The 24,952-nt window shown below is 38.9% G+C and overlaps 3 protein-coding genes across 9 annotated transcripts; 1 reads left to right on the plus strand and 2 right to left on the minus strand.

Annotated features, from left to right (window-relative positions):
- The first annotated feature begins 422 nt into the window (after positions 1–422).
- PNRC2 (proline rich nuclear receptor coactivator 2) lies at positions 423–5,012 on the plus strand. The gene is made up of 3 exons (XM_069803113.1): positions 423–619; positions 1,741–1,946; positions 2,723–5,012. Exon 3 carries the CDS (start codon positions 2,741–2,743, stop codon positions 3,161–3,163), a length of 423 nt encoding a protein of 140 aa, XP_069659214.1. The 5' UTR covers positions 423–619; positions 1,741–1,946; positions 2,723–2,740; the 3' UTR covers positions 3,164–5,012.
- A 592-nt stretch (positions 5,013–5,604) lies between these two features.
- Positions 5,605–16,810, minus strand: SRSF10 (serine and arginine rich splicing factor 10). 7 transcript variants are annotated; one of them, XM_069803109.1, is made up of 7 exons: positions 16,565–16,809; positions 14,323–14,429; positions 12,448–12,549; positions 10,581–10,743; positions 10,238–10,288; positions 9,965–10,066; positions 5,605–6,828 (listed from the first exon to the last, which is right to left on the minus strand). In XM_069803109.1, exons 1-7 carry the CDS (start codon positions 16,627–16,629, stop codon positions 6,810–6,812), a joined length of 609 nt encoding a protein of 202 aa, XP_069659210.1. In that variant the 5' UTR covers positions 16,630–16,809; the 3' UTR covers positions 5,605–6,809. The 7 variants fall into 7 exon arrangements, with proteins under 7 accessions (XP_069659210.1, XP_069659209.1, XP_069659213.1 ...); XM_069803108.1 differs by having other exon boundaries at positions 10,238–10,291; positions 16,565–16,807; XM_069803112.1 differs by lacking the exon at positions 9,965–10,066 and having other exon boundaries at positions 16,565–16,807.
- A 3,444-nt stretch (positions 16,811–20,254) lies between these two features.
- On the minus strand, positions 20,255–23,208 carry LOC104318068 (fatty acid-binding protein, liver). The gene is made up of 4 exons (XM_009919183.2): positions 23,044–23,208; positions 21,838–22,010; positions 21,446–21,535; positions 20,255–20,365 (listed from the first exon to the last, which is right to left on the minus strand). Exons 1-4 carry the CDS (start codon positions 23,174–23,176, stop codon positions 20,315–20,317), a joined length of 447 nt encoding a protein of 148 aa, XP_009917485.2. The 5' UTR covers positions 23,177–23,208; the 3' UTR covers positions 20,255–20,314.
- Positions 23,209–24,952: the final 1,744 nt, after the last annotated feature.

The raw sequence follows: 24,952 nt of genomic DNA on the forward strand, positions 1-24,952 counted from the left end.
TTTTTTTGTTAATTATTTTACCTCTTTGAAGCCCCAAGCGGCAGCTGGCACGGCCACCCCCCCACCCCGCCCCCCTTTTGTTGTGCTAATTCCCGAGCGAGGGCGGGGGGGGGGGAGCTGGCTGCATGGCCGGGGGGTTGGGGACCGCAGCCCGGGGACCCTCGGGCCGTGCCGCGGACGCCGTCGGGCGGAGGGGTCGGCCCCAGGACAAAGGACCCCGGCCCCGGGACAAAGGGCCGCGCTCCCGAGCTGCCCTGCGCTGAGGAGATTCAAATGGCGGCCCCGCCTGCCCTTGGCGGCCAGTCTGCCTCGTTTCCTCCCGGCAACAGGCGGAGCTTGGCTCGCATTGGCGGAGGGAGTAGGGAGCGCGCTCCTATTGGCTGTAGCAGGATGGTCTGGGGAGGGGGGAGGAGGGCGAGGGTGTTATACGGAGTAGGGAAGCGGCCGCCATTTTGTGTGGGGGATAGAGGGGCAGCGGTAGGAGTTGGTGGAGCGGTTTGGGCTGTGCTTTGCGGGGGGGGGGTGTCGGAGAGTGACGGCGGAGGAACAGCGGGGTCTGTTCCTAAAGGCCCGTGTGTGTGTTTCTGTGCTTGTGGGCGAACGAGACGGACAGAAGTCGGTAAGGGAGGAAGCGGTGCGGGAAGGGCCGGGCTCTGTCGCCGCCATGTTGTGCTCGCTGAGCTGTTCCATTGTTGGGGAAGTGGGGACGGGGGTTCCCGGCTCCCCGCGGGGTCAGGCCGGACGAGGGACCGAGGGGGGTGTAGGTAAGAGAAGAAAATTCGGAGACGAACAGATGGAGCCCTGCCAAGCGACGAGCTTGAGGGCTGCCCCGGTGGGATCAAACAGCAGCTTGGATTGTGTTGATGTTATCTCGGCCCTTAGTGTTAGTCGCAGCGAGGTGAAAGCTGAAAATAAAATGGGCGGCTCTGGCTGGAGCTTTTGGGGAGAGATGGACTGGGGGTGGTGATCACTCTGAAGAGTGACATATCGATTAAGGGGGGTGAACAGATTGGAGTGCCTTAAGATGAAAATATTTTTTAAAAGATTTCAGGAGAGGACGAGCTATGGGCTAACAGGAAATTATTGTAAGAGTTAATAAGGAATTGTTTTGCTAACGAAGGTGAAAAAAACAGCTGACAGAGTAGAAATGGAGCTCTGTTGTAATGGCTGGAGGAGGGTTTGGGGGTGCGATTGGTTCCATGGGAAGCGTTTGGGCACTTTGGGTCGGTTTCTATACGCAGTAATTCTGGGTGGTGCTTTGCTGTTCTGGTGCCACAGAGTTAGGCGGGTGAGTTCTCAAGGGGTAGTTTTCAGGGAGGGTTTCTTTGTACTCAGGAGTGACGCATTGAAGCGCTAATTCCCTAAGAGTTCATCCCAAAGTGTTTTCCGTTGTGTTTGACTTTTTTTTACCTATTAAAAAAAAAGATGAGGTTCTTGCCTGCCTATTAAAATGCTTATTAAGATTATATATAGAGAGAGCATGATAAAAATGCTATTCTTTTTGAAATATCAAGTATAACAATGGAAGTTTATGTAAGATGAATACTACCGTGTCTTTTGGTTGTGGGTTTTTTTGTGTTGGTTTTTTTTTTTAAGTTGGAGTGTATTGTTATCTTTAACAAATAAGAGACACAACTGACTATGAATTGTCTGAATTATTTCAGCTTTTTTTGTTTCCAAATCTGAAAAGAAACAATTGTTTCCTTAACCTGAATTCGAACTTCATTCTCATTTATGCAGTTGGGACTTCTCCCTTGGAGCTTCTGTGCCGAGAATCCGATGTTGGGCTCGGCTACCTGGCTGAATACAGCAGATCAGCCCATGAAAACTTCTATTCCTAGCCAAAGGAAGGAGTCCAGCAAAAGGCAGCACCTACTCTTTCAGGCTTGGAAGCAAGAAAGGGGGCAGGAGTTGGAGAGTGTGGAATCTGAGAAGACAACTGAAAGGTAAATGGGGGTGGGAGAAGAATAATATACTGTAGGAGAGTCAGCATGAAGGTGCCAAGTACTGTGTGATAGTATCTGGCTGGCTGCTTTGGAAGTTCCTACAAATGGCTGTTTCCCATTTGAGGTTGTTTTCAGTTCATTTGGGGTTTATCGGAGTAATTCTAGGACTTACCAGAAAGACTGGGGAGTGGCTTTATCAGTGCAAACTTTGCCCAGATAGTTAGGCGTAACAAGCTTGGTTTAAATGTCTTCAGGATTAAATACTAACATCTTAAATTTGGCACTGTATTTGGTGAGCAACATGCCTTTCACATTCTTCCAGTAACACCTTTTGCTGAGGAGAAAAGAAGTGGCATATTTAGTAGTTGGGCTGCCTGGTGGACCAGCGTTTTCATAACTAGGTAGACAAAGCTGTGACTGTTGATAAGGGGACCCGGGTACAGTTCCTGAAGGATGGACTGGTATACGACGTGCTGCTCAGCCATCAGCAGCAGAACTGTTAAGCCACTGTAGAGTCGGTAATCTCCTGCTTGGAAGATTCGCTGTATTATAATTCAGTTCTCATGAGTGTGCCAGCTAAGTTTTAGGTATTATTGGTGTCCAGTGAAGGAGAAAACCCACTACTTTCAATTGATACAAGTTTTGGTTAGATTGATTTCAGTCCCCTTGCTTAGAATCTAAAAACTCTCTAAAATATTTGTGGGGTTTTTTTGTTTGTTTTTTTTTTTAAAAAAAGCTGTAATGCAAACTCTACTGCCTTTTTCCCGTTTTTACAGGTGACATTTAAGTTGAAGATGGGTGGTGGAGAAAGATTCAACATTCCAGTTCCCCAGTCTAGAAATACCACCAAGAACCATCAACAACTTAATAACAGGCAGAAGAATAAAGACCAGAATTCACAGATGAAGACCTATATGAAGAAAGAAAGAGGACATGGATGCAACTCATCATCTGGTGCATGGCAGGCCATGCAAAAAGGGGGAAAGAACAATGTTCATTTCCCCAATAATCAAAATTGGAGTCCTACTTTATCAAATCGCAATCTGTTTTTCACACCTCAAACCAATCAGAACTATGCTGGAGCAAAATTTAGTGAGCCACCCTCACCAAGTGTTCTTCCTAAGCCACCAAGCCACTGGGTACCTGTTTCTTTTAAACCTTCTGATAAAGAAATAATGACATTTCAGCTTAAAACATTACTTAAAGTCCAGGCTTGAGATGTAACTCTTCATATTTTTAAAGTTATTTAAATTTACAGGGTTTCGAATTTGAGAATTTTTATTCCTAACTCCAGATGCACAGGCATACAGAAATAGATGTTCTTGCTGCATGTAGTTAGTCACTTGGAAGAGAAGGGGGTGGAAGTTTACAGTCCCCTAATGTTTTACCTCAAAACTTGTGGGCTGTGTTCACTTCACTGTGAAATAGGTATTTTCTCTATATCCAATCTAATCAAATCCTGAACAGTCACCATTTATTATAAGTGTAAATGGGACTGTCTCCCAAAATTGGAATTGTGACTACTCTTTGGTATGGTATCAGAAAACCAGCTTCTACCTAACTTAATGCAGCATTAACTGGAAAAAGATGCACTGAAAGCTTTAGTCAGGTACTTTGCTGCTTTGCAAACTTGCGTAAAATTTGCTAGGTAAATAAAAACTCTGCAGAGCAGACCTCCACCTAGGCACTAGGTAAATCACAGATTATTCTTGTTCATACCTGTGAGCTTTGTTTGGCACTCTTGAATTGGAGAACAAGCATTTCAAGCCTGTGACTAAAATTGAGATCTAGGAAACATACTGGTGCATGTTCTTGAAAAGATGGAAGAACACATCAAGCAAATCTGTAATTGCCTCTCCAGCTCTAGTAATACTTCAAGTCAGACTGTGCCAACTAATGACATTGTATTGCCAGATGACTGCCAAAAACCTGTAAAAAATCCTTTGTATTCTGATTGCACTGTTGAGTTCTAAAATACATTTTTATACCCATTTTTAAAATTGTGAAACAGGTGGAATAGTTAGTTAGACTGGTCTTAAATTGGTTACCCTGTAATATTGTTTTAAGTTACAGTAGCTTGTGGCAGGTATTAAAATGTTTTCATAGGGAAGACAGAGCCATGTAAATAAAATGTAAAACTTTGTAGCATATGTAAATTTATGCTGGGCTTTCCTGCACAGAAGTATTTTTAGTACAAAACTGCTGAATGTAAGATGACCATGTTGAGTACATGGCATGATATAAAAAAAGATATTTTGTTTAAAAAAAATGAAAGACATTTGTGGCTGTGCCCTTGCACTTAACATACAGTGAATATGCACGTTTTACTTGGTTGTGAGCTCATTTTTAAAGTAAACTCAGTGCAAAAGAAGCTTATTTAGAATTTTTAATAAAACAAAAAAAAAAAAAAAAAGCTGCTCAAGTTTGAGATACTCATGTTCTGAATGTATAGGAGAGGTATGTATTAAATGATGAAAAAAACACTAAGGTGTTCAAAATCAAATTGGGTGTTTCACAAGAAATGCAAATGCCTGAGTTTGGGTGTTTGATAAAACTGAAGTAAGAGTTTTCTGTTTCTAAAATGCATCAATGCTACAACATAACTTTGGCCCAGTATTTGCTAGAATATGTCAACTTCAGAACTGGGACAGGGGCAGTTGCCAGCACACAGCTTTCAATGCTATCACAATTCAGTTGATCCTGTAATAGAAACAACTGAACTGTGGTAACAGACTCCAAGGTTATTTCAAAATACAGTAATTACTAAAAAAGTGCTTTAACTTGAAAGGGAGTTTTGCAGATTGTGAAATGTTCTTTGAGATGTCTTTCTGTACATTCAAAATGCATTGGCAGCTGGTTGAATGTTTACAAATCTATTGCTCCAAATAAGATGGAATTGGCAGTCTTTAAACTTGTATCTTTGTGACCTGGACCTTCACCAGTGTATGAGCTGTTATCCCAGTTACAATTGTGTATACTCGACTTCAAATTGTCAATTACTAATAGTATATGTACAAATTGGCAACAACAAAAATTTAAATAAAATAAACTTTTCACCCCCTAGAAGCATCTATGTATTTTAAGATGGTAATGGAAAAAGTGGGATTACATAATTTTGGCAGCTCAAGGAGTTTTATAAAGCTCTGACACTTCAGAATACCAATTAATGTATTTAAATGCCCCCTTTCCTATCCTTAACTGGCAAGAAACTCTTCACAGTTATCTTTACCTGGTAGAATCGGTAACCTGGGAGCCCCAGGCACAGGTTCTGTATGCCTCTGCAGGCCGAGTGTTAGAACAAGCTGGAAATTGCTTCACAACGAAAAGAGGTTTCTTGAACTACCACCCTCTCATTTGTGCCTTGCCTGTGATCTGTGAACACAAGGCTGGAAAATTAAACACTAATGTTACTCAAAAAACAAAACAGCACCTGCTAAGGGGCTGGTGGGCTCTGCCCAGGAAAGTGAGACACACTAGCCCGAGTAGATGCAGCTTAAGCTTAGACGGGTACAGTCGTGATCAGGCTCTGCTACCTCTGACGATGGGTCGCTGGCTCAGTGCTCTGGGCTACAGGGAACTTACTCAGGTATTCAGTGCTCAGTGATCAAATCTCCAACAGACTACAGCTGTATTAATTAAGTCAGAAGGTGCTCTCAAGTTATAGTCAAAACTTGTACATTTTATTCCCAATTCACAGGGTTATTTGCACAGATGGAACACAAAACTCAAGAAGAAAGGATGTGTATGAATAAAACATTAGCATCTTTTGATCAAACACACTACAGGGTACATAGTCTTCCCTTCCTATAATAGTCTCATCAGTAAGAGCATCTTTAGACAAATATTATAGCAATGGACTACAGACTTTTTAAGCAAGTTACAAGATAAATGGAGAAAACCAGCAATTATTAATGGGTGATTATGTCCTAAAAATGTGTAAATTTATCCCTTTGTACTTCAAAATGTTAATCTGCAACATCCCTGCCAAAAAATCAAGTAGCAGTGCTGCAATGTATATCAATCCAATTACCCTTCTCTGAACATATTTCAAGCTGTTACCCCAGACTAAACAGTAAGAAAAAAAAAGAAAGCTCTTTCCAAGAAGAGAGCTCAAAATAACATTTAAATTGAAAATTTCCACTTTGAATAAAGCCATTATACTGTACATTTAAACATCTTTAAAAGACATAGAAAGGATAACATTTAGCTTTCAGAGACCAGTCTATCATAGTCCCTAATTTAAACACCCAGCTACTTAACAACTAAATTTAAGATTTTTAATTATCAGTTGGGTGCATGGACTTTTGGTGAAAAAGAAGTTCCAATAGAGCCTTCTATTACTGCTGAGATAAATCAATACGCTGCAGATATTTTGGAGCACAGCCATTACTTTCAGCAGAATTTTTACATACTACTTCAATTCTACAAATTTTGCAGGAATGACAAAATCTAGTTTACCACAGAAAAACATAATTCCCACCGTTCTTGAGACTCCAAAAGAAAGATGCCTATACATAATCTTTTGTAGCCTGCATATGTTCTTGCATTCCAGCTGTGCATAACCTGCAGGTAGCTTGCACAAGACAGGCTACTGCTTTTTTTAGAGCAGGAGTAGGACACCTGCATCAAGGAAGGGAGATGTTATCTAGATGGGCTGTGGCTTGACTTGCATGAATGCATAAACATTCCCTGCCCTTTTGGCCACATCCTGCTAACTCGTCCCCAACTGAAAGGCCCACAGAACAGCTTCTTCACAATTTTTCCATGGGAGCAAGAACTAGGACAACATCTTTATTCATGCACTCTTGAAACATCGTGGGTTTGTGTTCGGCTTTTCTGGCTTGTTCATATACACAAGTCAAGTCAAAGTTTAGTCCTACCTCTGGGAGAGAAAGAAAGAACCATCAGAACTGTCAGATACTACATTATACTTGCAATGAATTGGATTTTCAAAACAAAAAAAAAATTTAAACTGTGCTATACATCAATGTTGAGGCACACAATATAAGGACATGCTGACAATATCGTTAAGGTACAGTTACTGTTACTCTGCAGTCTCAAATTAGAACCTCAGCCTGGACACAAAGATGTTCTCCTCCCTCCTCCCCACTGATCCAGCTGTAATTCTGGCTGGACTAACGTGAACATTAATTACAGCAATTCCTTTCCTTACAGGTTGCTGACAAAAACATAACCACACTTTCCCATGCCATAGTCAGGTGGACCACTTTTAAGTAGGATTTTAGTCCTACTTCCTATCCTTCCTATAGTCATGAAGACTATACTCATTTAAGCAAGCTGAAAAGGGTGGGGTTTTCTGCTGTTACAAGCAGAAAGCTACAAGATAATCACAGCTCATCTAACAAAGTTTAAGGGTGGGTTTATCAAAGCAATTAAGTGCTTTTCAGAGTTGTTTTCCTTCAGTGGCATAAGAAGAACCAGTCGTATATACCAAAAGTGCCAGGAGGCAGCTTGATTTCTAATCGTCATCAGCAAAGTTTTACCACCTTCCAGAGAACCACTGCTGGCGCAATTTTTGATATGGCAAATATAAATCGATAAGGTGATACTAGAAATTTGGTTCTATATGAATCTTCAATTGTTGATTTTAAGTAGTTCATTACCTGACTAATAATATCTGAATTATAACCATAGGGCAGTCCATCCAGCAATAATGAAAGTTAATGGAAAAGAAATTTCAATATATTAGACTAAAACATATGCTTATCATTCTCATTTTGTCTAGTACCCCTTTAAAAATGTGAAATGATATTTATTCAGACATTAAACGATAAATTCCTGACTTTACTGAAATACCATAGTAAGGATTTTACTCCATAAGGGATGCATAGCTCTAACTCCTAACCATGCTCTGGAGTCAAATTCTAAAGCTACAATAATTCCAGTGGATCAGTATTTCCTTCATTTTTTTATTACAGCATGTTTGCTAAATTTACAGCAAGCAGAAAATAAGCTGGGTCTTTAGTTATTTTGATCAAAACATTGATGTTTTAAAGGTAGTACACAATATTTGTTAAAAAGAACATATAAAAATACCTTTTTAGAAGCCTCTATAAGAAAGGAAATACAAAGTTTAATCCCACAACTTTCCTCTGCTAGAGCTGCACGCTACTGCTACAGTTTTAAATAGACTTTTTGCTGTTTTTAAACTATACATCCAGGAAAGTCTACAAAATTAAAGGAACGTGCATATAAATGATTGCATAGCAGAACATGAACATTAACTGCAAACAGTAAAGAAAAAGTTAGAAATACTATCAAATGTACAAAGATTCTAGGATCAACCCCCTAAGCACGTTCCACTGCCAATATTTAAAAGCCATCTGCATTTCTTTAAAGGCCCTGCTGAAAACACTAAAACCAAAACCTAAAACATTTCTCTAAAAAGGAACTTTTTGAAATCAATGTCTTTATATGCTACTACATGACAACAAGGAACACTAGGTGTTTGATGCTGGCTTTTGAAGGTAAATGGAAAAAACAATGCCAAAAGCCATTTTCATAACAAAGTATCTTGCCTTCTAGAGAAATACTGGTAAGATTACACACTGGTTTTGTTATTTTTCACATTCAATTTACTAAATATACTGTATTAGTGATAAACTAAATAGCTAGAGATGCAGCTCTTGTTCATACCCAACTTCAAACATTTGTTCTTAAGTAAAATGAAATCTTGTAACCAAACCACTATCCATTTTGAGGAAGAAGTGATTCAGACTTGCTTGACCAAATACTTTTTTGATGTGTAAAAGCAAGCCTTTGTTATTCAGGAAGAGAGATGGCTACAGTTTTATACCTATGAATACACCAACTAACCACAGGAGTCATTGGCATAAAAGTTTAGTTCTTATATACTGTACACACACAACTTGAAACAATCTACTTGTATCTAACAGCAGGAAAACTAAGCAATTTTATGGTTAACTGCTCACTAAAATTTAGAATAGATACAAAAACTGCATAAAATATACACACAACCTAATATTTAGTTGCTCTGCCATTTGTTGAAATCTGAATTTAATTTTCCATTTCAAGGTGGTTTCCCCCCCCCCCCTCACACATTTAGTACTAGCAGCCAGGTCAAAAGCAGTGAAGCCTCTATCCTGACAAGTCACGACACTGCACAATCTCTGAATGAGCTTCCAAGACCAACTCTCTCCCCATGTAGTACATGCAATGTTAGTACCATCTCTCCAGATGGCAGGGTTAAAGAGAAATCTCAAATATATCTCTCCATAGAGCTCCAGTTACCAACCTACTTGTGTCAGTGGGCATGGAGAACACAGAAGCCTGCCTTTGAACAATGGAAACATAAAATTGCCAGTCTGCATTTCACAGCAGTCAGTGTTGCACTACAGCTGTCCAGTTCTCTGTTTATATCACAAAGTTTAGCATTAAAGAACAAGTTAAACAGTTGGTTTAACTGTTCAGCACAAACTGGTACCAATTTCTCTACGGGTATGACATTTTTAATAGGACAATGTTGCAAGTTACGATCAATCAAGTCATCACCAATATCTAAGCATTAAAAATGCAACTCTTTACAAAAATATACATAGAGACACCACAACCAAATCAGTAGCTGCCCATGACATTTAACCAAATGGACACTCTCTCTCTCTCTCGCTCTCTCTCAGTGGCTTCTCAACACTGTTTTAATTTTAACCATTGTCGGCTACAGGGAAAACTGACAAAGAAAATATTTTTTAGCACTGTTGCAACATCATATTCCTGATAATTTAAGTAAACTGAACTGTGTGTAAATGAATCTTACATGCCTAAAAACAACATGGATACACTGTTAGTGGCCACTGGACTTGGGACTAGTCCATGACCTTGATCTGGATTTTGACCTAGATCTAGAATGTGATCTTGACTGTGATTTGGATCTAGCGGGTTCTTTTTTTCTCGACTCCTTTTCATATCTTGAGCTGGACTTATAGTGTGTTTTAGAATCTGTTTTAGAGGTGCCTCTAGATTTGGTGTGAGATGCAGACCTAGACCGTGATTTAGCCTTCATTTCTTTCTTGGGCTGTGACTTGGATCGTGATCTTGAATTGGACTTAGATCTTGAAAAAGATCGATTGCGGTGTTTGAACCTATCAGAATAAAGGGGAGAGAGGAGATTTGAATGTAAAAACACTATTCTTAGACATCTAGTACATTAAAAATTGTTTACCGTTTTTTGCAGGAGAAACTTTTTTTAAACCTATAGTTAAAGGAATACAGTGATCTAGTTTTCAATTTAAAGGGTGTAAAAAGTGTTTTACCTATCATTGTCCGAATGGCTTCTGCTACGACGAGGTCTTCCAGTAGGTCTACTGCTAGAAAGGTACATCAGAAAAAGTAAACGGTGACAAATACTCATGTATGTATACAAATGCTTAATAAATTATTTTTCAAGCTGTGCATTTGCTTGTAATTATTCTTCAAAGAAGCACAGAATCATTTCATTCAATATTTCTGATTTGATGTAGCATGCAAGGTAACTCCCACAAGTTACTCCCACAATAGAAAAAGATTATTCAAAATTTTAACAATTAAATAGTCAATGTGGTATTTCTCCTCCAACAGACTGCCGTGCAGTTGAAGCCAAATACACACTACACTTACTTTCTGGGACTATACGATCTTCTATAGCTGTAATCAAAAGAACGACTTCTAGACCGTCTCCTTTCGTAACTCCGACTTCTAGATCGCCTATATCTGTCATAGTCATCGTAACGAGAAGAACTGTATAGGTTTCTCCCTTCCTTGGCTTTCATTTGATTTGGTGCTGTAAAAAATAGCAGTATTTAACATGTTAAGTTAAAAAAGATGCTCTGCCTTCCCTTTAGTGACACTACTAATCCATATATTTGGTATTTAGCAGAAAGCCAAATTCCTGATTCTAGCAGAGATGTTTATGAAAAGGACAGATGAGAGACTGCTGTATGCCATTTGCTTTTTGCTGCTTTAACCACTGGACAAAAATTAATGCAGCCTTATAGGCATTACAAATCTAGGAAAAAAAAAACAACCCAAAACATAACAAAAAACCAACCAAACCAGAAAACAGTAAGAAAATACTAATGTTCCATAAAACCAGAACACAAAACTGGCTAAGGTGATTGCAGGCCACCTGGAAACTGGTGTGACAGGCCAAACCCATGACTGAAACATTCTAACATTCCTGGATTTACCCAAAGAGTGAAAGCTAACAGGGAATTAAACACCCATTTTCTTGATTACACAGCACCACGCATTACACCTGATCCTGAGTCGTCTTTAATGATTAAAAGACAGCTTATACAGAAGCATCAATGGATGCCACACAAAGAGAAGTTTGATTCTAAAAGTACCCCCCTACCAGTATAACAATGCACATTCACTCTGTGGCTTAGTTATTAAAACAATTAAGAAGAATGAATGAACTTATTAGTCTTCTGTTGTGTTTTCTCTCACCAGCACAGCTGTCTTTCCTTTGTATTAAATCCCATTCTCATTCAAACCCCAAGAGCATGCTCAAAGTATTTTAAACACATCATGCTGTAATGAACACTATCCATACTAAACAGCTACAATTTTTACCTTTTAAGTGCTGCTGTTTACAACACTAAAGGTAGATTCAGTTAATTTTTGTTCAGAAACTTATTAGAAATCCCAATGTTTATATGCTGGACAGAAACTTGCCCTTCAGAGTGTCTAATTTCCATTGACTTCAATAGAAGTTAATTGTGTGCATTTGAGGGAAACCTAGACAGTTAGGTTGTTTCTTTGGTAGCTTTAACTGAAAGATCTTTAAGGTGCTTTTATTCCCAAGCTGCATGCAAGTATTATAGTCCTGGTTTAGATCAACAAGTATGGGTTAGGTTTACCAACAGCATGTTTTATTTTTATATAGTATCTGTATCTATCTATCTATATTATCGGTATCTATATATATATTAAGAATATGCATACGAGTAAGATTTAAAAGACATAAGTTCTCTTTACAATTATCTGTTCAGAAAATGAGACTTCTGTTTCACCTTGAATTGAGATACCTTGAAATTCACTTTTATCCTGCAGCCAAATAAAAATTAAGACATTACCTCAATCCTGGAAACTGGACTGCACTGGGAAATGTCAACACAGAATCACTAATATGCTTTAACACAACATAAACATTGCAATACATTAAAACTGGGCTACTCATTTTGACAGGGAGAATTTTCAAGTCAAGTTTCCTTTGCAGAAACACATAGAGCTGCACAGAAAGCTCTTAAGAATTTTCATCTAGCAGCAAGAATCAGATTGTGGCAAGTGACCATCGTACTTAGCTATCTGTTTTTAATTAAAATGAGTCATTAATAGTTACTGGATAAGAAGCAAAACATCCACATACTATTTACATACAAGTAAGAACATATCACAACAATTAATAACACATGTAATATTGCCTGGCACTAAACATTAAGGCTAAAATCATAGTCTGATGAAATACACGCAAGGCACTTACTCTTCCGATCCCCCTGTGCAAACTGGATTTCTATTTGCCGACCACAAATCCACTTTCGATCCAAATTATGGAGAGCATCTTCTGCATCACGGACATCTTCAAATGTGGTGAGTGTTAAGGTACTTGGGAATTTGAGTAGTTTACAGATTTGGTATTTAAAATAAAATAAAACATCAGTTATTTTCTAATTTTACGGGGGGGGGTGTTGGTGTTTTGGTGTTGTTTTTTTTAAAAGTTCTTTCGGTCACGTTACAGTACATGCTAGTAATTTTTTTTTTAATTAACCACCAGCTACCTGAGAACTCCTGCAATAAAATTAAAATCTCATAATATGAACATGAACTTATCCATCAGCAAGCAGTTGCTATGTGATACTCTAACTTTTTTCTTCTCCCACTTGTACTTACGCAAGGAAAAAAACCTGGTATCCTTTTCAAAATACATTTGTTAATGGTCATTCAGTTCTCTCCGCTACATTGACTTTACTAAAATTAAACCCTAGTTCTTAAGTTATGTTAGGCATACCAACAGTAAAAATTAACGTATGTCTATTAATTTTAGAATTGGATAAAGCTTTCCTTTTTTTCACCAACTGATTTAAAGTTTACATTATGTAATGCCACAGACATGTACACAGACCTTCAACAGTCTGAGATAAAAGCATACACTAAACCCCCTACACTATTAGTCAGGTCAGATGTTCAGTAACACAGACATTACTAAATTTTAATCTGTGAGATTGACCACTGCTGTAATTCACACACCTTCTTCCAGCTATCTGACCTGAAGGAACGAATTGCTTTTCTCCTTGTAGCAACTCAGTTCATCATGAGCATCATCTATGCAGAAAATAAACTATCATGTTGTAGGTATATATACCTTGATAAACCAAGAACGAATGCACTTTCATTCAAGACCACAGTTACAGTAGCACTCACAAGAGAAATATTACAGGTTTTGTCAATGGACTAAACCAGAATCATTCATCAAATTACTGCTTACATGACAAACAGAAGAAAAACTGTTATTCTGTAGGATACATCAGGTATGACTCCTTTAATCTTGGCCACCATTCAACTTCATCTTGACCTTTAACTCTTTAAGTGCTTGTCAGAAGGACTTGTCATGAGATGCTTGGCCAAAAATGACAGATGGCTTTATCTTTTACTTTGAAAAACAACCTTTTCCCCCTTTTGTAGATAAAGCGAAGCTTTGTCTCCCATTATGGCTTGTCCTTCTTCCAGCTTTTCTTTATTTTTTCTTTTCCCAAACTCTCCCTTCTCTTCAAGCCTGATCCTTAAGAGGTCTTTGGCTTGTCTACTTGCCTTAATTGTTGAACTCTACTCTAAAGGTTCTTTCATGCTTTCTCTTTGGGGTCGCCATTACTGTACAGCTTTACATTCTGAGGCAACAACAGAGGACAGTAAATTAGGGGACAATATTAAAGAAAGAAGTTCACCTCATTTTTTATACAATCCGATTTTGATCAAGTGATTCTAGTTTCCATTTGTTAAATTAACAATGAATACCAGCCACAGTTTGCTAAGCACAAGTTTACTTACATACCAGTGACAATAAAAACGTGCTAGACAATTTTGAGTCAGTGAAAAATTTTCATTTAAATCATATTGTATTAATTTCAGTGACATAAGCAAGCTTTTATATTACTGGACTTGATTTAAGTTTTGCAAAAAGGCAAAGAACAATTGAGAGAAGTTAATCTTCAAAAATAATGAAACACCACAACATAAGTAAGACACTTATTAGGTACAACACAAAAGTAAACTGCTTTTTCATTTAGATTTGTTACCTCTTACACAAACTTGAATTTCAAACTTCAACACCCCTCACTAATCAGCCATCTGAAGAAAGGATATTGAACATAAGCAAATCCTCTGGGACGACGAGTGTAGAAGTCAAGTGGAACGTATACATCAACTATAGGCCCATAACGACCAAATTCACGGCGCAAGTCTTCAGACCTAGAACATCACAAATATCTTATATGTTTTTTCACTATTTATGGTGTTACAAAACATCCACCAAATTAAAAAATAATAATTATTTTTTTTTTAAAATCTACAATCAATATGAGTACCCATCTTTTTGGAAGCAGTTGGTAGAGGATGAATGTAGCAAAACATTTTTGGGGAAAACAGTGTTTGAGCAGTTCATTGTTGAGCAACACACTAGGCTTTTCTGAAACACTCAAGACTAGGGATGCTTAAGATATACCCTGGCGTTTTGAAACCAGTGTTCAGCATAACCCTACAATAGAAGTGTAAACTCAGAAGTGACACATATTAGTCAATTCAATGCAGGATGTACTAGCAAAGGTTGGCAAAAAGCGAAAAGAAGGATCTAAGAATTATTGTTATTCAAGTACCTCACACAACTCTTGACAACGATTTTGCAACATGCAAACATCAACTGTAAGATCCAAATAAACAGTACGAGAATAAACCAGTCACACAGACTCATTTCCATAGAATAATCAATACTTACAACCACATCAAACAGAGCAAAATTTGAGTGAGCAACCACTCATGCCCTTAGGATAGCTTTCCCAAAGAGTTGGCTTTAGAGAGCTGAGCACAAAACTGTTCAACGGATCTGTAACTATACTCGGAACAATTACCATCTCCTCAACAGAGATGTTTCTTAATCACATCAGCTTCTTTACATGTATTTTTGTGTCATTTGAGGACAATAACCTGTATGAGAACGATTGATGTAATAACCTATTTATGCGGTATGAAAGAGTTACTACTATTCATTTCTCTTTCTCATCAGCTGGGAAAGAATCTACAGTGCATATAGTCAATGATGGCAGAAGAGGACTATGACAACCAACATCAAGATCTCACAATGAAACCATCTCTAAGAAGAAGGTACCACCCACCTAATCACAAGCTTATGGTGAAAGCCTCAATAGGACCCACATTATTTCAAAAAAAGTTTGGAAATAATAGTCCTCTTTGACTGTTCTTATAGTAAAATAAACTACTGGAAAGAAAGTTTACGCAAAAAAAATTTAAAATGTTTAATTTGAAGCTATTTACGCATTTGATCACAATGTGATCAAATTCTTAATTCATTCCATTCCATCGTGCCCGCACTACTGTTATTTGTTGCACAACTTGGGTGCAAGCTGTCCAGGCAGCCAGTTAGCAAGTTTGAAAACTTGTGCTTGCCTTTTATACAGCTAGACCTTACAAGGACTTCCATACAAATTATACAATAATTAACAGCATAAGAATGCCCCAACTCACATATGCATTCTATACTAATACGCCCTACAAATGTTTCACAGCTGATAACAAACACAAAAGGAACACGATAAACTGCAAAACAGAAATGGAGAAATCTAACAGCTTACTAAAAACATCTAAGCAATAAACAAAAACCTGTGCAATACACACTTTTTAATTCCCTATGAAAAGTTACTTCACTAAGTGGCTGCACATATTTAGACCTCATGGATTTTTGCTGCAATACAATTATTACAGAGAAAAAGCATGGTTCCCCCCCATACCGAGTGTCGTAAGAGGACACGGTACATAACAATTAATGCAATAACATTCCACCTGAACTGGCAGCAATTACCATACTAACGGAACCAACTACGCCACGAATTTTGCGGACACCCACAGCAAACGCGCAGTTCTCTCCCTTCTAGCAACAATCGCTGTATTTCAGAAGAGCATTCAAAACTCCAGCGGCTGCCGAGCATCGCTAAGGGGCACAGGCGGCTATCCCTGAAACGGGCAGGCAAATCCCGCCTCGCTCTCCCGCTGGACAAGCTCAAACGCGGGTACGAGAGTTTCACTTTCTTCCGGCCCAGCTTTGTTCTTTTCTGGACGTTGTTTTGAAACCGATCCTCGTGGAGAGGAGGGAAATAGAGCAGCATGGCGAGGAGGCAGAGGAAAATGGAGAAGGGCGCGGAAGGCAAGGCAGGGAGAAAGGTAAAGCAGAAGAAGGCAGCGGGCCGGCCTCTCGCCCTCCCCGGCTGCGGGAGGGCCCCGGCGCCCCTCCGGCGGCAGCCGCCCGCGCGGCCTAGCGAGCCCGCCAAAGCCTGCGCAGCCCCCGCGCCCCGCTGGCGCCCGCCCCCACTCACCGGGTGTCGTCGGCCACGTTCCGCACGAAGAGCGAGGTGTTAGGGGGACGCAGGTAGCGGGACATGGCGGCGGTGGCGGCTGCGGGGGCGGGGGGGAGGCGCGGGGGAGGGAGCGAACGAGCGGCAGGGCCCAGGCGCTGCGGGGAGCCGAGCGGCTGAGGCGACCCTCCGGAGCTGCACGCAGCGCCACCGCCGCCCGCCCGCCGCCTCTCGCGAGACTTCCCGCGGGACTTCCGGCGAGAGCGCCGCGCGAAGAGGAAAACACGGGGGGGTAGGGGGGAAGACCGCCGGCGCCGAAACCGGTCTTGCCGTCACTGCGCATGCGCCTCTCCCCTCGCCGAGAGTGCGCGCCTGCGCAGAGCGCGCCCGCCTGCCGTCGCTCGCAACCCGAGCGGGAAATTCCCCGCCTTCCGGCGCCGTCCGCGCATGCGCTTTCCTCCGGCGCCGCCGTCGCTCGCGTTTCCCGCCGAAAGAGGGAGAAGCGCGCGAGCCGCGCTCCTCGCGCGGGCAAGATGGAGGCTGGGCGGCCGCTGTGAGGAGAGAGGGTGCCTCCTGCCTCACGCCGTCACCTCTCGACGCCGTGGCTCGCTCCTGTGCAGTCGGCCGGCGCAACAAACTGGCGCGGCGGCGGTTTGGAGTGTCGGGCTGTAGGGCTCGCTGCCCGGTGCCCTTTCCCATGGCTCGAGGGATGGCTGTTCCGTGGCCCCGTTACTGACAGCGTTGTTGTGTCCCGTGGGTTTTCATCGGACAGTTGTAGAGCAGCGCTGTTTTTACTAAAGCCGTTTGTGTGATGAGAACAAGGAAGTAGGCGGGTAGAGAGGTTATTTCTTAACACCTTAATGTGTGACTCACCGACAGGTATAGAGGCAGATAAATGGCAGATCTGTGAGTGAACAGTTACGGGTGATTTGATGAAGGGTTCAATAAAGCAGCATGTCTGCCTCTGCTGGTGTGAGGAATTTTCAGCGAACTGCTGATGGGAGAGAAAGACTTAAAGAGTCGATGCAGTCCTGATGTCTGTCAGTAGCATATTTTCACTTTTTAAATGGCTGAATATGAATGAAAACTTTGGTGGGTGGACACTGCTGTTCATATCCTGGCAATCTCACGCTCAGAATTGCCTGACATTTCTACAGGTTTTGAATGACAGATGAAGTTTGATCACTGACACAGGAGCTCTACGTCAACTATATATGCCGCTCTTCTGAAAAGAAGAAAATTATAGTGGTTGTGCGCTCAGTGGTCTGTTCAGGACTCTGCAGAAAAGAGAGAGGGGTCTCTGACAATGTTTTCTGCATTTAATATTTACAGTTAACATTATTCTGTACTAAGTGTGCTAGCAGCAGGTTGAGTTTGTTACCTCGTGCAATATATACACAGATCTGCTTACACAAGTCATCAAAAGAACATGAAAATCAAGCCAAGAAAGCACATGAGAGACTGAAATTATGGTGGGAGTGCGTGACACAAAGCAGTTAAAATTCCTTCTGTAGACTTTCTGAAAAACAATGGAATCACCAAAGAGTGGAGTTGGTGATGGATAAAAATACTTGCTGCCAGAATTACCCTTTCAGGGCTTTTCAAATTGGGAATGAACAGTTTTGAACAAGATCCAAATAAGTTTATAAATACTCTCATGAAGTCCTTCGCAGAAAAATTCATTTGGTTTTGTGGAAAAGTGGATCCAGTACTGTTATCCAAACCTATAAAGGTTTGTCATCCAGAATGATCAATTGCTTTGAGCAATGGGGCAAGGTTTGCAATCTGATCAAAATCCTTTAGGTTTTGACTGCTTCACGTAAGGAACTGCACTGAATATTCCCCCTAAATCTGAGATGTCCTGTGGCAGAAGAATATTGGATTGCAAAGATTGGCACGGTTGTTGGAAATACTAAATCGCTGCAATTGTGAAGTAAGGAAGGTGAAGTATTCTTTTAAGAATTTTTAGTGCTTTCAAATTAAAATGGTTTAGCATCAGTTTAAGTTCTCTATTAGTTTGGTTTTAGTATGTAGTGTCTACAGTCTATAACTTAAACTGCCTTTGTATATCAGTTGCTATGTGTTGAGGTTAAACTTTGATAAGGGGTTGAATAGGGAAGAAGCAAGTTTGCAAGGCAGATTATGTCAAATGAGCCGGGAATATTCAAGTAGTTATTGAACCAAAATAAGACCTTCATGTTTCTTTTAAAAGCAAACAAATATATACACATTTTACTTTAACATCATTCATTTTTTATGTCATATATATCAAAGCAAATAATTGTTTTGTAACAGGCTTTAGAAGTGTAGTGTTCAGAGTAGTGAATGATCTCTGCCTTAGTTTAGAAGTAAAGCTGAAGTGTCTTGATATTTTGTATCCTACAACTTAATGATACAGCATTTGGTCATTGAAGACTTGCAGCGTTCTGCTAATTTACTGTTGGAGAACTACGCTCTGTTTTGTACTGTTTCATTGTGTAGTTAGCAGCAGTTACCCAGCAACTTCCAAACAGAAGTGTTTCAAGCTCTTATATGGCTTTTTGCAGTACCAATGCGTTAAAGCAGCCTTCTCCCTGAGTTTTACCAGTGTCTTGATTTCTGTTCTGTTGATCTTACTTATGTGTAACTCACAAGGAATTTAATTTAGTCTGCAAAAGTGTACTTAGCATTAGAACTGCCTGGGAAGCAAAATGAACACAATGATGCTTGCATGGTTACACCAGTAAAACTCCCCATGAGGACAGCCTTATCCCAGAAAAAGAATACGCTTCCCAGGTTGCTTATATCATATTGCAAGTCCCCTCTCACAAACTGCTCTTCTCCTAGCACAGGAAGATGTACACTCAGCACTCTTAATTGTAACAAAACACCCTCATGAGGGTTTTAAATGGCATAATCATTCCAGCAGCTTTTTTCATGGAGGTCTTACACCCAAGACCAATTCTAACAAATCTGCTGTGACTTAAATTTAAAAGTATGAAATAGGACTGCTAATGTAATAGTAGGATCTAATCAGCAGTGAGCACAGAAATGGTTATAGGCATGGGTCCTGTGCATTTTATACTTCAGTAGAGCCACATAACCTGAACATAAACGGTCTAGTTTACTTGAGCTTCACAAACTTGAACTGTGACAAGCAGATATTGGGAGTACGTTGCAAATTGGAAGAATGTTTAATTCCCTTTGCTCTTGTAGTGCCTCATTTTTGTTTAATTGTACTCTCGTGTACTTAAGAGCAGTCATTTCTGTTATTACTCTGTAATTGTTTATGACTGCTAAATACTTCATAGCTTTTAAAATATTACTGTTTCTATTCCTGTTACAGACACATCGTGCAGATAAGCTAAACAAATGTCTAATTGTTCTTTGCTTGGCTAGGTTACAGAGAAAGGGTTTTAGTAGAAGACTAAACTTTATTAGACAAAGGAACTAAAGCTGAATATATTCACTGAGTATGTAGGAAATCAAGAAGCATTTATTCAGCTTTTGTCCGCTCCCAAGGATTATTATGATAAATCATAATGTTCCAGTTAATGTCCAGGTTTGGTTGTCTGGGAGGCAGACTTCTGTCACTTTGAGTATAGAAGGGATCTGTAAGTGTACTCAGGGAAAACACAGTCTTATGAGAATGGGAAGTGATGCGTATGTGAAAGGAGAATAGAGATCATAATTATTTTCTGTACTATTTTTTCAGATAACAAAGATCACGCCTTGTGGAAACTGCACTTTATTTTAGGTATGTAAAGATGTCACAAAAAAGGTGATCTGTCTTTAAATTCTCTTGCTTCTTCTGACAAGTGTTACTCCACCAGAAGTCATAGTCTGTAGAAGACAAATACACGTAACTTGTTTTTCATTTAGGCTTTAGGAAATCTATTTATAGCTTAGTGGCTAGAAGTTTCTGTAATTCATGTATAAATCCATCTTATTCCACAAGAAAATACATTTACAGTACCTGCCTATAAATATGTCTATAACATTCATATCAAAGAAAATTTTTTTACAGAACCAGTTCTGAAGATGGAAAGTCTAAATATAAATGCCACCATCAACTACATTTTATCACTCTGTTTTAAGAGGTGTTATAGATACTACCAGAAAGATCTGCTTCCTGTAATAGAAATCCACTGTCCCAAATAGTAATGGGTTCTTTTGCCTGGTGTTTTGCTTACTTAATGTTAGAAAAGTAGTTTGAGATATTAAAAAAGATCTTAGGAAATTGTATGTCCAAAACATATAACTCTAATATGGTTAGCTGTCATTCTTGTAGTAGTCTTTACCCTAGTGGGCACTTCTTAGAAGCCTGATGAGCTTAACTCTATAGAGAAAAGCTCTTTGTCAGTACCAAACAATTTCAAAGTAACTAAAGAACTTTGAAGAATTGTAGGTGGAATGAGTGTTTTGTAAATTTTCAGGTTTGACTCAGCCTTTACTGTCTTTTCAGAGGTAATGTTATGGATAATGCTAAGGGTGGAAACACTGCTATAGTAATCTAGAGGAATTTATAAGGAGTCTTTCTGCAACATGCTCGGCAGCTAAAGCCCTTCACACTTCAGTGCCTAGAATTGGCTCCAGGGTAGTAATGAATAAAAAGATTTGTTGAGCAGGATGCATTAAATGTATGAACAATGTTTAAAAGAGAATCATCTAAGGGAGTTGGTTTTAATAAAAAACAGGAATAATAAAGGATACAAATAGTATTTTCCACTAACTGTGGTTAGATTGAAATTTGAAAATTCTGTATCTGCAGATTTAAGCACCTGTAAGGAATTCTGCAAGTAATGCAGTAATTTTGGGGCCAGGATTTGTTTAAGGTATTGAGCCTACACTAAGAGCTAGTCAACATAGAACATTTTTTCCTTCGGCATTTTGCTTAATGTGCCATTATTTTCTAACACTTACCTCTACCATTTCATTTCCTTTAATTTCTTGCTCATGAGAGAATTTGTCTGATTTGCACACAAGCTTCCCATTTACCATGTTCACAGTACACTGTTGAAGCAGATTTAAAAATTATTAAAACAATATAAAAAATTTTAGATTTTGGAATTCAATTAGAGTAAGTAGAGGACTACATAAATAGGAAATAAATGATACTGATGTTTCATAACCACATCTGCTAATTTAAACTGGAGACCACAGCATTTTAATAGGAGTTTTAGAAGAAACATTTTTGTTTGTTGAAATGATAGAAATATGTGCTAATGGAAATGGTACAAACAAGTTTCACTCATACACAGAAAGTGAAGTATAAGGATGAATAAAGAGATGCACCCATTCCTGAAATATATTACCTTTAGCTTTCTGCCATTCATAGTAGTAATGTCAGCCTCTTTTCCAAGCGTAAATGAGTTAGTTACAGATTGCATGGGTGTTTTTGATGTCACAACAAAGTCATCCCCTTTTTGTTGTATTTCAACAACAGGCTTAATATCTTTGGCGACTTTGATAAGGTCATCTGGCAATGCTGTAATAAAGGCAAAAAAGGACTTTTTATGTTATGAAGTAGTGTGTTGATATGAAATAGCAAATTCTTTTATCTGATAAAGGTGCAAAAGATAGAAACTAATAATAGTAAGTGATGCCCAAGTTAAAAGACAAATCCTGTGTTGGATTCCTCACTTCTCTATGGGCACATTGTTCCGTTCCATCTAGTCTGTATAGATTTTGATATTATATTCATTAATCTTGTGTCAGAATATGTATTTTTTCTTTCAGTAATGTCTTGCCATGTGATGACATTTCTCCATGACGAAAACCATGTGCATATTATTTTGTTTCCCTCACCTCTTCCAGAGAGAGTGGAGATGGGGGTTATCGGTCTAGTCAGAGCTGCAACAGTGCAAGTAGCCTCAAACTACCTTATCAGGGTGTCTGTAGCATGATCTGAGAGTATCATCTTTAGCAGTAGAGATTGGTTCAGTTATCATGCTGTAGGACTAGGCTTTTCAACTGTAACTGAATTTTATTCTACTGAATATCTCTTACATACTCTTAAAAACCCCATGTGAATGTTTTGTCAAGAGGGTAAGTGCATTTTTATTAATGTAGGCTCCTACTAAGTCATAACCACCAAGTCTGTTCCTTACAGATAACTAAACAGTTATCACGTATGTTAATCACTAGTGCTGTAGAAAGTGCCTGCACTACTAATAGCACACTGGAAATCTGTATACGTCATTGACAACTTGTTTCCAGTTGAATATATTTATAAAGTTATGTGTTAATCAAAACAAGTTGGTTTCTGATATACTTCTTTCATAAGGGACTTATCTAATGTTAAGATAGGGATTTGGAGGTTATCTGTAAACTTTCTACATCGATTTGTACGATTTTCAGCTTCTTTTGATTTCCAAATCAGACTTAACAGACTTACTTGGTAGGGGGTAGTTTGTCATACAAACAAAAGAAAGAAAAATAGAAGTACAGTAATAAAAGATGTCATGCAAATTTTGTGTTGCAATCCAAGCAAATGATTTCAAAAGTAACTAGACACTTACCAAGGGCTTTCAGAAACTCTTCATAGTTCTCTTGAGCATAGACCTGCCAGGTTCCATTGAATGCCATTATGGATGTTATAATGCAGTTTAGGGCAGTGATGCTAGCAGGAAAGTGAGGGCTCTCCCTGGTCATTCAGATGCTATTTATGGAAAGGGAAAGGCCAGCCCAAATTGTGAGATGACTGGCTAATTATTAACTGTGAAATAACAATTATTAATCATTTATTTGTTCTTAATGATGATAACCTCTAGTTCATTCTGCTTTGTAGAAAGTCTTACCTTGACCAGCTGGTTTGGGATGTTATGTTTATTGTGGGTTACTGAACTTGGGTAATTATTCATAATTGTTGTGAAGTGTTGTATAGACTAATTTGTTTTCTTTTGTTCACAACTTCTATGTTTAATGCATTTTCTGTGTCTTGGATAGAATTCTTCAAATAAAATGGCATAATTTACAATAGGTGCGAGGTAATTACTGTCTTACAGCAGGAACTTCCCAATTATCACAATATTCTCTACTGTGGGCACTTGAACCTTAAAATGGTGGGAATAAAATCCACAGATATTTCTTCCAAAATTGTGGGCCTCCAGTTGCTGGGAGGACAGGGAAAATCGTGTTGGAGTGGGACAGTCAGTTATGGCTTTATCCAGTAGATGTCAGTAATGTGCACCTAAAGCTGTTTTAAATTCAGTTTTTGGTGTTTTTTTTTCTTTTTTTTTTTTTCTTTTTAATAATCACTGCATACATAGAAGATTAAAGGTAAAATCAAACATGGAACATTGCTGGGAGACTGAAATTAAAGAAGTAAATAGGATATATTATTTTTCTTCTCACCAACTTCACCAAGAATTCCTCACTCATTAAAGCTATTCAGTGATATTCCTTGCTGTCTGTGCAAGCATGACTGTTGATTTTGGAAGACATTCATTAGATTATGTGTCTTGCAATTATATTGCTTAATTCAAATAGAGCCTGTATCCCAGGGGTAGGTGACCTTTCCAAGTTAACTTTTATTACTCCATACTCGACAGTAAATCATCTATTTAAATAGAAAACCAATGCTGAAGTTTTTCTTAAAAATTTACAATTTGTTTTTCGTATGTAATTTTAAAGAAAATTCACACACAAAGAGCCAATTTTGTAATTACGTTTACATATGATAATACCTAAGTAGCAAGGATGAGGTACTGATATGAATAAGGCCATATTTATGTGTGGGCTGTAACACACATGGCTCTAAGAGGTACATGTTTATATTGGAGTTATTCTAGGACATGATTCATGTGTTTTACTATAGAGTAATGTTCATGATGCCATCAGAAGGGCCTGCTTTTCTTCATTCACTGTGAGATGAATCTAGACAATTAGCTAAGCTCTCACTTTTTAATATTATTAAATTTAATAATATAAATTGTATACATTCAATTTAATTTTAAGTAATGTCTGAAATGTAATTGCCTTTGGTCAAATGATTGGCAATCCTGTAGAGGGTTGCTGTGCTTATTTACGTTGACACTGGAAAAGCAGTGTCCCTCAAATAACCGGAAAAAGTACTGCTTTTGTGAGGACAGTTTATACTAGTTTGTGGAGCAAGGTAAGATGCTATTTCACTGAATAAATGCATTTAGCTGGATGATTGTATTAGGAATACAATCACTTTTTTATCTCTTACTGACACAGTTTTACTGGTAGAAGCTGGGAGTGTAGCTGCGGCTTCAGAGCAGTTGAGAGGCCAAACTTTTTTCAACATCCAGATTAATCTAATGTAACTAATAAACCTAAAAATCTCTTTAATTCTTAAGGATATAGGTGTCCAGTAGGATCTGAGCCCACCTCTGCAGACTTTCACTCAACCCTCTTGTGTAAATTTATTACTGCGTGTCAGTGTATATATAGAAGCTCAATGTG

The sequence above is a fragment of the Haliaeetus albicilla genome, chromosome 16, assembly GCF_947461875.1.
Source record: "Haliaeetus albicilla chromosome 16, bHalAlb1.1, whole genome shotgun sequence".
Classification (NCBI taxonomy): domain Eukaryota; kingdom Metazoa; phylum Chordata; class Aves; order Accipitriformes; family Accipitridae; genus Haliaeetus; species Haliaeetus albicilla.

Excerpts from the sequence above, each read along its gene's own strand:
- PNRC2 (XM_069803113.1), top strand. The coding sequence starts at position 2,741 with ATGGGTGGTGGAGAAAGATTCAACATTCCAGTTCCCCAGTCTAGAAAT.
- SRSF10 (XM_069803106.1), bottom strand. The coding sequence starts at position 16,629 with ATGTCCCGCTACCTGCGTCCCCCTAACACCTCGCTCTTCGTGCGGAAC. Across the intron at positions 10,744-12,447 it reads TGCACAGGGGGATCGGAAGA|CACCAAATCAAATGAAAGCC; the intron begins GTAAGTGCCTTG and ends TATTTTTTACAG. Across the intron at positions 10,067-10,237 it reads AGCCATTCGGACAATGATAG|GTTCAAACACCGCAATCGAT; the intron begins GTAAAACACTTT and ends TTATTCTGATAG.
- LOC104318068 (XM_009919183.2), bottom strand. The coding sequence starts at position 23,176 with ATGACCAGGGAGAGCCCTCACTTTCCTGCTAGCATCACTGCCCTAAAC. Across the intron at positions 22,011-23,043 it reads AGAGTTTCTGAAAGCCCTTG|CATTGCCAGATGACCTTATC; the intron begins GTAAGTGTCTAG and ends CCTTTATTACAG. Across the intron at positions 20,366-21,445 it reads AAGGAAATGAAATGGTAGAG|ACTATGACTTCTGGTGGAGT; the intron begins GTAAGTGTTAGA and ends TGTCTTCTACAG.